This window comes from Caenorhabditis briggsae (genome assembly GCF_000004555.2).
Source record: "Caenorhabditis briggsae complete genome, chrI, whole genome shotgun sequence".
NCBI classification, from domain to species: domain Eukaryota; kingdom Metazoa; phylum Nematoda; class Chromadorea; order Rhabditida; family Rhabditidae; genus Caenorhabditis; species Caenorhabditis briggsae.
Window position 1 is genome coordinate 9,412,596 of NC_013489.2, and position 12,883 is coordinate 9,425,478.

Here is a 12,883-nt window from a genome sequence, read left to right on the forward strand (position 1 = left end):
TGTTTGCGCCACATGAGGAAATGAGAGAGAGAGAGAGAGAGAGAGAGAGAGAGAGAGAGAGAGAGAGAGAGAATTCTAATTGAAGAGAATGGAAAAGCTGCAAAAGGTGTATTGACACAGAAGAAGACAGTTCGAAAAGCCAACCGGAACTGCCATCCAGAAGACGGAAGAAGCCACGAAGTCTGAGAGTAGTTATTCATATACATCTTCAGAAGAGACGACGGCTTCTGAATGTGTAACATGTGTCAAGTTGTTTGTCAACTGGACAACAACTCTTCTGTCACTTCCCAGGTTTTTTCTTGTGTAATCCAGCTGTAGTTTTGATTCTGATCTATGTTTCAGGTTGATTTTAATGTTATATCGGATTCTTTGAATTTTCTAAAATTGCAGCAAATTTTTTTTGGAAAAAAATTCAAACCCTTTCTGTAGAGGCGGTTAAATAGTGAATATGCATTTTTCAAGTATTATTCTCATACAAAAATTGAAATTGTGGACGAGAAACGCCGGTGGCACTAGCCGAAGGAAGGCTCCACAACGACAACAACCGTAACCTGAAAATACTTTCACGGCCACTGGCGTTGCTCTTCCACAGCTCCGATTTTTTTTGTACCAGAATAAAAATGTTCTTGTGAGTTTTCTAGCGCTCCACTAGAGAATCGGTTTATAAAAGAATAATTGTTTTAGGTTAGTGAATTTCCATTTTCAGATAAAAATTCTAATTTTCATCTTCCCTCATCAATTGTTCCAGTTACCTGGGACCAGCTACTTTTTGACACTAGGAAATGTTTGTTTGTAAAAATAATACTATGCAAATTTTCCAGTTCTTTTTTCTCATTTTGTTTTCAAAAATCAGTTTTTTTGGACACTCCCTGTGTCCATTTTTCCCGTTGTTTTCCATGCCCTTTTCTATGGAAATTTCAGTTTTTTGAATCTCTAATTCTCAAGTGATATAACATTCCCATCGTTACTTTAACATTACTCTATATCTGGATCACTGATAATAAGTCGTGTTAGTCATTATGAGGGCGTTGAAGGGCGTTTCGAATTCTGGAATTCTATTCTAGCAGACGGATTTCTGAAATGTTCTGGTGAGAAAGAGTTTCAAGAAATTTGTGAAGATTATCTGTCTCTCTAGAACTCTGGGATAAGACTTTTCTAATTTTTGGATGGAACTGCAGTAACCCAATATTGCCCTTCTTTTTAATGAGTGATTGTTGTTGAATGAGATCATTCAAATTTTTTCACTTGCTCGAGACAAGATGACTTAAGATAACTGAAGAGCTAAAAGCTGAAATGTTAAACATTTGATAACATTATTCTTTAGGTTTCTTGGAAACTAATTTTTATGAAACTATCATAACATCGTAAAATCTCCAATAGACGAGCCCCTTGACTGTCAAGTTTGGGCTCAATTATTTCATTCTCTGTAAAAGATATCAAATACGTGTTAATTGACGATTTTTCCTGATATTTTGACATATATATCATCAGTTGACAACTTTATCCTATCTTCTACAGGAATCGAGAAAAATTCGTTCAAAGTTAAAAGTTAGGGGGCCTTCTATTAGAGCTTTAACGATATCTAAAGTACAAACTGAGTTCATCACAGAGAACTTTGCTTCTTGTGTATGTCGTAAGCTTCGGAACTCAACAGTACGAAATGATCAAGGACTTAATTAGTCAAACTCCATTCATTTCTAGCTTCACCACTTCATTACACCCTCTCACGACCTTCCGACTCCTTACTCATTATTCAAGAATTTTGATCAGATGTCTTGAACAAAAAAGAGAGAAAAGGCTACAACAAGATTACAACACAATATAGTACATTCACGAAAGGGGTTTTCGAGGTTCAAACCCTCCTTCTTTTCATGCCTACAAATCTAATACAAATATGTATCGCTTCTTTATTCTACAACCCTTTTTTCCCAAAAAGCTTCTATGTCTACGACGATGCCACCAAAACCGGTATCTCTGACTCTCTGACGAACCCTCTTACTCTCTCGTTTCTTACCAATGCCATCTGGAAAACGAGGCGGAGGAAGGGGGAATCTCAAGTTCACACAGACATCCTCTCTTTCTACAGTCCCCACACAACCGACAAGCTTCTTCTTCTTCTCTCTTCATGTATCCGCCCCGTATAGTTGCCATTTATCCTCTCTTTTTCGTCTGCTTCTGCCAACCGATCGACTCATGATATCAGATATAGAGAGATGCCACCCCGTCGCGCATGTTTGTGTTGCGATATGAAGCAAAAAAGGAGAAAAGAGAAATGTTCGATGTTGCGTAACCGCTGTTTTATGTCATTGTTATCTAACACCCTAACACTTCATACCGATAAGTGATGTCGTATTCCGGTAATGACGTGGCAAATTTTAGGGGTTACTGTAGTCACTGTAGTTTCTGTAGTGTGAGGAGAGTTGTCAGTTGTCCTAAGTTCTGTTGGTCCGAAACTCTTTGCTAACCCTTGGCTTCAGCTCTCCAGAGCGAACTTTTTCTCGGATTTGTCACTTTTAAAACAATTCTTTTCAGTGAAGTCAGCTTTTTACGGTATTCTCTATAGTCACGGTGTTTTCTCCAGTTGAATTTGAAGCTTTCTTGTCGAGACTAACGCTAATGTTACTGTAGTTCACGCTTATTCGCGTTGGAGCGCATTTACACGACGTTTCGAAAATATCGACGTGTTACTGTAATCACTACATTTCACCCTCAAAAAATGTCTGATAAATTCTTCTACTAAATTCTGGAACCACTTTTCGAAAGTTCGAAACAGTTACCTTTGAAAACTCAAAAACGAATTGATATCTTATCACTGATTATAATGTGTTTTTTTATTGTGACTGCATTGTGGTAACATGAAAAACAATATACTATGACTAGGCACCACAACAAAATTTTCAAAATAGATTTTTCCCAGTTTTTATTGTTGGATTGTCTTCTCCTACTTTACAGAAGTCCATTCCCAAAATTTCAGCGAAAAATCTTCATTCAATCCCGAGTTACACACCATTTTGTATCAGACCTCAATGTACTGACTTTCTCCTCATTTTTTTGCGGTGCGCAGAAAAGTGGGCGGTGTTTAGAAGCTTGCAATACTGCGGCGCGGAAAATTCGTGAAGGAAATTAAAGAAAAAGCTATTAGACGCGAGAGAGACCCGAACCTCCGCCTGCGTCAGATCGGCGCGCGCACCCACTATCCAGTCGGCCACGGCTGCACTCGCGGTGGTAGCTTTAGAGGGAAAATATGAATGTGCGACTCTTCGCTGCCTGCTGCCTTCTTCCGGTGTTGCTTTCTTCCTATGTTTTAAAGAAATTGATCTGTGAATGATAAGGAAACAGACGTATAACACATTAAGGGCGTCGATAGAATTTTTTAATTATAATTGCTCTTAGTGGCAAATTTTGCGTAGAATCTTATGGTGAAAAGAAAATCGGTGGCGCTCACCTGTGTCACCTTCAAAACTTCCAAAAACTGAAAATTTTGAAAGTTTGGAATTTTCGGATGAGTATCAAAACTACTTAGATGTATCCAATCTTTCTGAAAATTGGCAGAAGTATACACAAGACTTAGTTTTACCATAATATGCAAAAAAAAATTGGGGTCATCGCTGAAATTTTTTATTTATTTTAGCTGGAACTTTGGCTGAAAATTGTGGAACAAGGGCGTCGTTAGAATTTTGATTTTATTTCAAAATCCAATCCCCCAGTTCATAAACTATCAGAATCCATTAAAAAATCTAATGGCGCGAACTTCCATCCAACACTTTTAGTCCACTTTGTCAGTCCCACTTCTATTTTTCGAAGTTTTCGAATCAAAATAATAAAGTTATCGAAGAACTGATAATTTCATTGGATTCAGCGTAGTCGATTACATAGGGACAAGTTCTCACCAAAAAAATAATGGGTTTCTAACGCCCGGTACAAGCCTTCAAAGATGGATTTCTGAAAAGGGGAGAAAAATTTGGTCGCCCCGCCCCCTTTCATTGCGGTGCCTAACTATGACCTTCCTCTTTTTTCTCTTCTTCTCATTTACTGTTAGTTCCATTTTAGAGAACTACATACTTCCTTTTCATGTTGTTTTCTTGAAAATGTCCAGTAGATTTGTTTTTATGAAACTTACCCAATTGATGTTTCATAGAATTACCAACAAAAATCCCGACTCCATGGCATTCTGCAAGTCTTCCAATTCTTGATAGGAACCCACCCAAATTTTCAACTTTTAGCTCAATTATCTCGATTCCTGTGAAAGATATCAAAAATTTGTCAACAGATAAAACACTTCGGATATTATGATAAACAATTTATCAGTTAAAAACTTTTTTGTATCTTTCACAGAAACAGAGATAAATTTACTCAAAGTTAGGTAGCGTTTTCTATTACTTTACCGTACTTTCTTTCACTTCGGTCTTTAGCTAGAAAAGAAAACTTCTGTCTGGATAAACGATAGCTTTCAAATATCGCATCTCCAGAATCCAATTTACCTTGAACGATAACTACTAGTACATAGTAGATGAAAGCTTAGGTAAACAGACCTTTCTCTTTAAATGCTGGAAAGTGAAAAGAGTCTTCCGGATCGAATATGTGCTGACAGGGAAAACAATTGAATCTCATTTTTCTTCTTTTTCTTCTTCTTCTTCTTCTTCTTGCTTTTTCTTTTCAGTCGTCATTCCTTTACTTTCACTTTGCCGTTCGTCTTCTGATGATCAATCAATTCACTTCTGCCCCCCGCACGCCCCCCTCCCACATCTTTTTGCATTGCGTCATCGTCACAAAATACCTGCTTTTGACGATGCAAAATTGCGGTTTTCTTTTCTTTTTTTTTTTGAGATCAGACTTTTCCAATCTTTTCCTACTTATTTTTCTAGGTGGATTTGTGCCAAACAAGAAGTTTCTGGTAATGGTGAACCTGAAATTATGGATGGTCAAAGTCTGAACCCTGTCTGAAAGGATTTGATCGAAATGGTTCCAATTTTCGGTGCTTTGAAATGAATCATCTGAAAAAGAGATTTAGAAGTTACATGCTTCATTTCGAAAGTTCATAATTTTGTAACTACTGAAAGGCATAACATTGACATTCAGAACATTTGAGTTAGCGGATAGAATGACTCCCATCTCCTAACTTTCAACTTTGAGAAAGTTTATCTCGGTTCCTGTGAAAGATATAAAAAGTGGATCACTGACAAAATATTTCTGTCATTATGATAAGCATTTGATCAGTTTACTACTTTTGGGTATCTTTCACAGAAAATGAGATAATTGATCTCAAAGTTGACGGCTTGCTAGAGTTATATCAAGCTGTTTACGTTTGACTTTTGGTAAATTATACCTTTCTGAACTCCAGGATTCTTTAATCTAAAACCTGATCTACGAGAATCTGCTCAAATCCCTGCATCTGAAAATGTCTATCGCTCCCATTTTAATCCCATTATGCCCTTTTATCTATTTTGGAGTATCGACACTGTTAGGAAAGGTATCTTTGCTGAGGAAATCGGCAGGATGGGGTTCAGTCATAGGTTTCCTGTCATATGAGTTTCGATCATCTGATATACAATTGCTCATCCCAAATTTTTGAGGAGACTATATTAAATTTCCTTGAATTCGCTTCCTGGCACTCTCGAATTTTAATCTCTGCCTCATCAGTTTCACTTCATCTTTCGTCATCGAGTGTTTTTGTTCCATCTTACGTAACAAGCTTCTTCTCTCTTCGTTCTTTTTCTCGAGAATCATCTCCATTGTCCTACTCTCTCCGATAGTACCAGTGACAAGCCGAAGTGGCTGTATGTTCATTTTCCGACTGGTTTTTCATTAAAAAGGAACGATGAAGTTACACACATGGGGCACCCTTTCCAGCCGCTTTGTTCCCCCATTACTGTTTTCGAATTTATCTTGGTCTTACCTTCCTTTTCAAATCATTCATTTCAATCTTCTCGTTTCAGGACTCTCTGGAGGTGCTGGGTTCCATCAGATGTTGAAGATATTATCAGTTTGCCTTTTGATAGGCACCGTCCAATCCGGCGGATATGCTGGAGGATCGAATGGCGGAGGAGGATCAGCAGTCCAATCAGTTCAAGGAGCTGGAGGATCTTTCGCATCTGGGTGAGTTTTTTTGGGATTTAAGGGTTAATCTAAAGAATCGAAATATTTCAGACCCGACTTCAACCCGATTCTTCTTCAAGGTCAACGTGGATACCCGGGAATTCGTGCTCGTTTGAATTCAAGAGCTTTTCAATATGCCAGTACTCTGGTCGCTGGACTCTTGAATACTGAAATCAAGAAAGCTAGAATTCCACCAATCTCTCAATGCATCCCAATGGTAAGTCACTTTTTTCTAGGAATCAAGGCTGTGCGAATCGCGGTCGCGGCCGATCGCGGCTCAGGAGGTTGTCGTAGGCTTATCAGCCCGTTATTTCAAAAATACGTTCAGCGAACCAGACACTGCCAGGGCTGCTAAGCAGCCGTATCCTACCTATCCCAGAAGTACCCTATCCAAAATGCCGGCCGTGGCACAGCTCGTAAAAACCTGAATATTTTCAAAAAAGATTTAATTACGAATTAGTCCATCATCTGGAACATCGCCAGATTTCGCTAGTTCTCCTCTTCAAAAAACTAAAAAAGTAAAACTTCACAAGTAGAATGTGTCCTATGCCCAAAAACTTTCCCCCCAATGAAACTGTAAAAACTGTTCCATTTTGTACCGTAGTACACTACTTTTCCTCTTCGTCCATTCTCTTGTTTTTTGCCTGTTTCTCACATTTCTGTTACTCATTTTACCGTAATAGTCTCTTTCTTCTTCTTCTTCTTCTCTTTTTCGTATACATTTCATGGTTACGTAATAAGACCTCGATACTCATGAAAAACAGGATATTCGGCTAAATTTTATCACCTAATCACCTCGTTTTCATTCATCATTTTCTCAATTAAATTGCATGAATCTACGTGAAATCTTCTCATCTCCTTTTTTTTGCGGCTTTTCGTATCGAACTGTAGTCTACGAAGGGAAAGAAGCTGAAGGGGCAATATAAGATTACGTAACAGGTCGAAGGGGTGGTGGGGAAAAACAAAATATAGAGAAGGGAAAAACTTGTTCCTTATAGGCTTCTCTCTTGATTTTTAATAACATTTTTAACTGGGTGAAGGAGGAGACAAAGAAGGAGATTATGGTTCAATGGCCGTCAAGATCACTGAAATTATTAAGAAGAACAGGGGGATTAAAGGAAGGGGGACAGGATATTTTTCGGATTGATCAATCGGATTCGGATTGATTTCGGATTGATCACAGTCGACTGTATTCATTCTGACGTAACGGTGTACAATGCTTATAAGCTATCGTGCTCGCTTTTATCTATGCTCGCTCTACCTTTGCCTGTGTGGCTCAGTCGGTAGCGGCGCCATTCTTTCAATTCTCGTCCCACGAGTTGGACTCTTCGAGATGAACAAAAATCCTACATAGTTTTTTTTAATGTCCCCCTACCTTTAAGACAAGTGTTTCACTGAAACATTTTGGAAACATACCATAAAACCTGTAAAAGAACGGCCCCCACACTGTCAAGTTTGAGCTCAAATGTCTCACTTCCTATGCAAGATATATTTTTTTTACCAACTGATGAAAGACATGTGATTTCATTATATACAATTCATCAGTAGGCAAATGTTTCATATCTTTTACAGGAACCCAAATTTAGCTCAAATTTAAAAACTAGGGGATCCTTCTGTTACAGGTTCTGCGGTATTTTTATCGAAACAATATCAATGACAAACACTATAAGAAAACTGATCATTACAGGTACAAGGATGTGTAAACATCTACAATTTGTACGTCTCCCGGTATAGATGTCCACAGAGAGTTGTTCTTTATCCAGCTCCACCAAACAGAATCGTCCTTCAAGTTCAGAATGTTGATCTTGGGTATGAACCCTTCTGCTTAAATCCCAACTAAAATTTATTTCAGAGTCACTGGAAACTTGGGTGGACAAGTGGTCGTTCTCCTTCCGATCGCTTTGTCTGGAATCGTTCAATTGAATATTCATCAAGCCACCATTACAGTTCAATTAGCAATTGAAAGAGGACCACGTGGTCCATACGTCCGTCTTCTGTCTTGTGACATGCAAATCGGATATGCTGATGCTTACATTGAGAATGGAGGATTAGTTGGAGATATTGTGAACAGTCAATTCAGAGTACGCTCATTTATTTCGTGCTGCTTGAAAGAAAGTCTTTAATTACAGAGTCAAATCTCAAACCAAGTTCGTCAAATGATCCCAGGACAAGTTTGCGGTCAACTTCCAAACATCATCAACGAGAAACTCAACTCAAAACTTGGAGCTCTTCCACAAACCATTGCTCTTCAGCAAATGATTTCATTGTTCGGAGGAGCTCTCGGGCTCGGAGGAAGCAGCGGAGGAGGTGGAAACGTAAGAGTCTCTTTTTTTAATTTCCAATATACCAATTGCATTTTCAGTGTCCATCAACCTGTCCAAAGCAGCCAGTGTTCATTCCATCAACCAACCCCCAACCAACACAAGTTGCTCCAGCTCAAGTTGCTCCATCGGTCCCAATTGCCGGAGGATCTGCTCCAGCACCACAGATTCCATCGACCGCATACACAGAGGGACAAAGAAAGGCAGCTGCCGTCAGAACTCTTCAACAACTTCAAGCTCTCCGTTATCCAAGAAGTGCCAATATCACTCAAAATTTGGTACTTCCACAAGGAATTGGAAGACAGAGAATGTATGCTGCAACAATCAGAGCTGCTGGTGTTGGACAATACCAATCACAACAGGTTGCCACTTACACTAATGTTGGAGCTAGACCAAGATATCCACCACCACCAACTGTGGCTGCTGGGCCAGTCGCTGTTCAACCACCACCAGATTGCTCTAAATGCTCTGCTGCTGGAGGTTCTTCTGATGATCCAGCTTCATTCCTTCGTCAAATTGCTGGACATCTCGACATGAGCAAACTCAATGATCTGTACCTTTCTCTCCAATACATTCAGTCTTATGCCACTTCAAACGACTACACTGTTGACTTGACTGGAGAATTCTCTCCATACGGACAAGGTGGAACTCCATTTGGACCATTCCCAACTCAATTCCCATATTATGGAGGACAAATGGCTGAATTCATTGTCACCGATTACACTGTGAACTCCCTATTCTACTGGCTTCACCGCAAACAGTTCTTATCATTCCGTATCGGTCCAGAGACTCCAAAGATCGGAGAGCTTTTGAAGACAACTTGCTCGGATGACGATGACGATTTGGAAGCCACATCAGTCGAACTGGATGAGGAAGAAGCAAAAAGAAGACGTCGATTGGCAAAGGAGAAGGCAAAGTACCGTTTGAGAAGAGGAGTTCATACAAACTCGACCATTGTTGTGTCTGTTCGTCCAAGCAGACACGTGGCTACTCACAATTCTGATCCAGAAATTATTGGAGCAACAAATGAAACTACAAGATTGAGATCCAAGAGAATGAGAGATTCCAGAAGAAGACGTCAAGAAGATACTGCTGGTTTGTTGATGATTCTTTCAAAATTATTCAGAAGAAATGTTTTCCAGGACTCGCCGACCTCGGAATCTGCTTCGGAGATATCCTTCCAGCCGTCCGCGAAAAGTATCCAAATAAGAAAATTGCCGTTCAAATCAGAACCGTTCGTGCTCCATCAGTTATTCTTTCTTCTGCTAAAGGAGGTATAAAAATCGTTGTATTGCAATTTGATTAACAAAAATTTTTAAAGGAATGGTCACTCTTGATCTGATCGCTGATGCTGACATTTACATCGATCAAACCAACACCAAGGTCGGAACGATCACAATTGCTGCGACTGTTGTTTTGACTGCCAGAATCGGCGGAGGAAGATTATCTGGAACTGCTGAAATCACACAACTTCATCTTTCTGATAGAACTGGATCGTTGGGTCTTCCACAGGATGCACTCGATAATTTGGGAAATCTTGGAAAGGAATTGTTGCAGAAGGTTTGTGATTAGAAAACAATCAGACAAGAATGAGTCTCTAGCAGAGATATCCGTATTCCGGATTTCGTGTTTTCGTTCCTGCCGGATACCGGAAATCCGTAAAAATATTTTTGTCCGAATTCCGAGAAAATGTATTTATTCTGAATTCCGCATTCTGGATTAGGAGAAAACTGTTTTATTCCGGATTTTCAAAAAATATGACAATCTGTGAAAATTATTTCCGACAAAGAATTGTTGTCTGTACTTCAGTTAAAAACGATACAGAAATAAAGGGCGAAGTGTGTATTTTAGAATTTTTCTGCAAATTGGAAATGTCTGAATTTCAGATTCCGGATTCCGTAAAACTTTTATTTGTCTGGATTCCCAGAAAATGTTTTTATTCCTAAAATCAGTGGTCTCCAGGAAACTGAATTCGTTTAATATTTCAGGTTGCTAACGATGGCCTCCAGAAGGGAATTGCCATTTCTATCCCAACAAATCTTCCTCTTCCAATTGGAATCATCAATCCAGATGTGCACATCGTCGAACACGGACTCCACATTGCCACAGACTTCACGATTTCTCCATCACTTCTCGGAGGTGGAGGTGGATGCTAGATACAATTATAATTCCTAATACTTCCCAATTCATCGTGTTCCTCTTCCCGGCCATTTTTTCTCGCATTCTCATTCTATGTTTTTTTGTTGATGATCCACTGTTCTTTTGCTTTAAAATAGTGTCCCTCACCAACTCATATTTTCTTATATTTCTGTAGCTGTATATAACGAGAAACTAAAATTCGAAAATAAGTTATTTTCTGCCCCTCATTTACTCTCTCTCTCTCTCTCAAATCTTCCTCAAAATTGCTCAATTCTTCTCTCTTTTTTTGTTTCTACTAATAATTGTACTATTAGTCGATTGCTCATTTTGCATTTTGGAATCGAATACCAAGAATCTTTCTACTTTTTTTTTGAATACTCCGACTAGCGATGAAATGACTTTTTGTGTTCTTTAATGATTTTCAAAAAAATAAAAACATTGAAATTATGTGTTACTATAGATGTTTTGTGATTAGAAGGAAGTACTAAAATCCGAAAAGTTCCCGGAATTTTAGTGGGATCTACGTCTTTTTTCGTATTCTCAAAAATTTGCTTGTGTGGCCTATCGGATTTTCGGACATGGAATTTTTGGAGTCTCAACGCCAGGGTTCGATTCCACCAGGCCGTAAACCTTTTTTGCTTTTGTTTAGAGCAAGAACTAGGTGTTCTAGAAGGTTATAGACTCATTTTTAAGCTTTTTTGAATGAATGGCAACTCTAGACTAATTTTAAAACTGTTCTAGTCCAATTTTAGGTTCCAATTTTTTTGCATTTTTTTTGGGTCTCACGAGTCTCTGATTTGTCAGAAAACAAATTCATTGAAAATAAAACGGTTCATTAGCATAAAAACAGTTTATTTTGCTGGCATAAGTCGACGTCTAGCAATTTTCTTCTTTGGACGGAGAACCTGGAATTATGATCAGAAACTGAATAAATGTAATGTTTTGAAAAACTAACCACAAACGAGCAAATCAGATTAGGAGCTACATTCAATACGGCAGCCGCATTGTCAAATTGTCCACAATAAAATGGAGCAGAGAATATGGTCACAAGACGCTTGTTACCGAAAAACTCGTAGCCATCTTGAACAACTTGATGAGCACGGACGACCATATCGATATCAAGAGTTTTGAGAGCTTTCCAGAGAGCACACTTTCCGAAAGTGACAGAAACGCCACGAGTATTTGGACTCCAATAGTTTGAAAAATTGGTTGGATCACTCCAAAGGATGTCGATGGCGAGACTATCCACGTCTGGATTGTAGATGGGACGAATGATGTTTCGGATATCTTGGAGAGAGGTTAGCTACAAAAAATTTCACTTGAGTTGTCAAAGAGCCCTCTCACCTTTTCAGATATTCCTCCATGCATGCAAAGGATCTTTCCACCGACAAGTGCAGCGAGCGGCATATGCGTGAATGCTGACTGAAATGCCTCCCAAACCGCCAAATTATTGTAACGACGTTGAATCTCGTCATAGAATCCGTATATTTTGTTGATATTCGGACATTCGTGATTCCCTCTCAATAAGAAAAAGTGATTTGGGAAAATTGCTTTGTAAGCGAAGAGCAGTAGAATAGTCTCCAGACAATATCTTCCACGATCCACATAGTCTCCGAGGAACAGATAATTGGCACGATGAGGAAATCCATTTTTGTCGAAGAGACGCAGAAGATCACAGAATTGTCCATGAATGTCACCGCAGATGTTGATTGGAGCAGATATCTCGATCAGGGTCGCCTGTTTATTGAAGACTGTTCTGAAAACTGTCAGATATGCAAATATCTTTCGCCTCTGAAGACTGACCCGACTTTCCCAGCAAAGTCAATACATTCTTCAACTGGAATAACCTGTGGTAACTGATAGTCCGGATGCTTGCCACTTTCCAATACACGCATCAAGATACTGTAGGCTTGACGAGTCTGGAAAACTGAAACAGCTTCGCAGTCAGTTGTAATCACTAACCAGTTCCTTCTCCTTCTCCTTATCCTCATCAGTGAGCATTGTCGTGCTTCTGGTTCGAGTAGAAACAAGGTTGGTGTTGCTAGCAGTCTCGGTGCACTCGGTTTTTTCCTTTTCTGAACATCTGATTCTTTGAACTCAAAGTTTTATTCGTGTGCTCACTTGTCGTAGGCATTTGCATTATTCTTTTCACTTGATAGAATATCTTTATGAACTTTTTGTCTCAAGAATGTGTACACTCCGCGGAGAAGATAAAAAAGAGCAGTCCACATGATAAGATCTGTGAATGGCGTTTAGAATTAAGTTGACACGTCATTTGTGGTATCACGGTGGGCTCGAAACGCTGGTGAGGATCTCAAGAATCTAGG

General features: G+C 39.1%; 2 protein-coding genes across 2 annotated transcripts; one reads left to right on the top strand and one right to left on the bottom strand.

Moving 5' to 3' along the window:
- Positions 1–5,965: 5,965 nt before the first annotated feature.
- Positions 5,966–10,573, top strand: CBG12545 (the record flags this gene model as incomplete). Its single annotated transcript, XM_002640017.2, has 9 exons — positions 5,966–6,096; positions 6,148–6,313; positions 7,784–7,905; positions 7,949–8,177; positions 8,226–8,411; positions 8,459–9,512; positions 9,560–9,691; positions 9,739–9,977; positions 10,406–10,573. The coding sequence occupies 9 exons, from the start codon at positions 5,966–5,968 to the stop codon at positions 10,571–10,573; spliced, it is 2,427 nt and encodes an 808-aa protein (XP_002640063.2).
- An 834-nt stretch (positions 10,574–11,407) lies between these two features.
- CBG12546 lies at positions 11,408–12,696 on the bottom strand (the record flags this gene model as incomplete). The annotated part of the gene is made up of 6 exons (XM_002640018.1): positions 11,408–11,461; positions 11,512–11,859; positions 11,901–12,312; positions 12,360–12,475; positions 12,519–12,631; positions 12,678–12,696. The coding sequence occupies 6 exons, from the start codon at positions 12,694–12,696 to the stop codon at positions 11,408–11,410; spliced, it is 1,062 nt and encodes a 353-aa protein (XP_002640064.1).
- Positions 12,697–12,883: the final 187 nt, after the last annotated feature.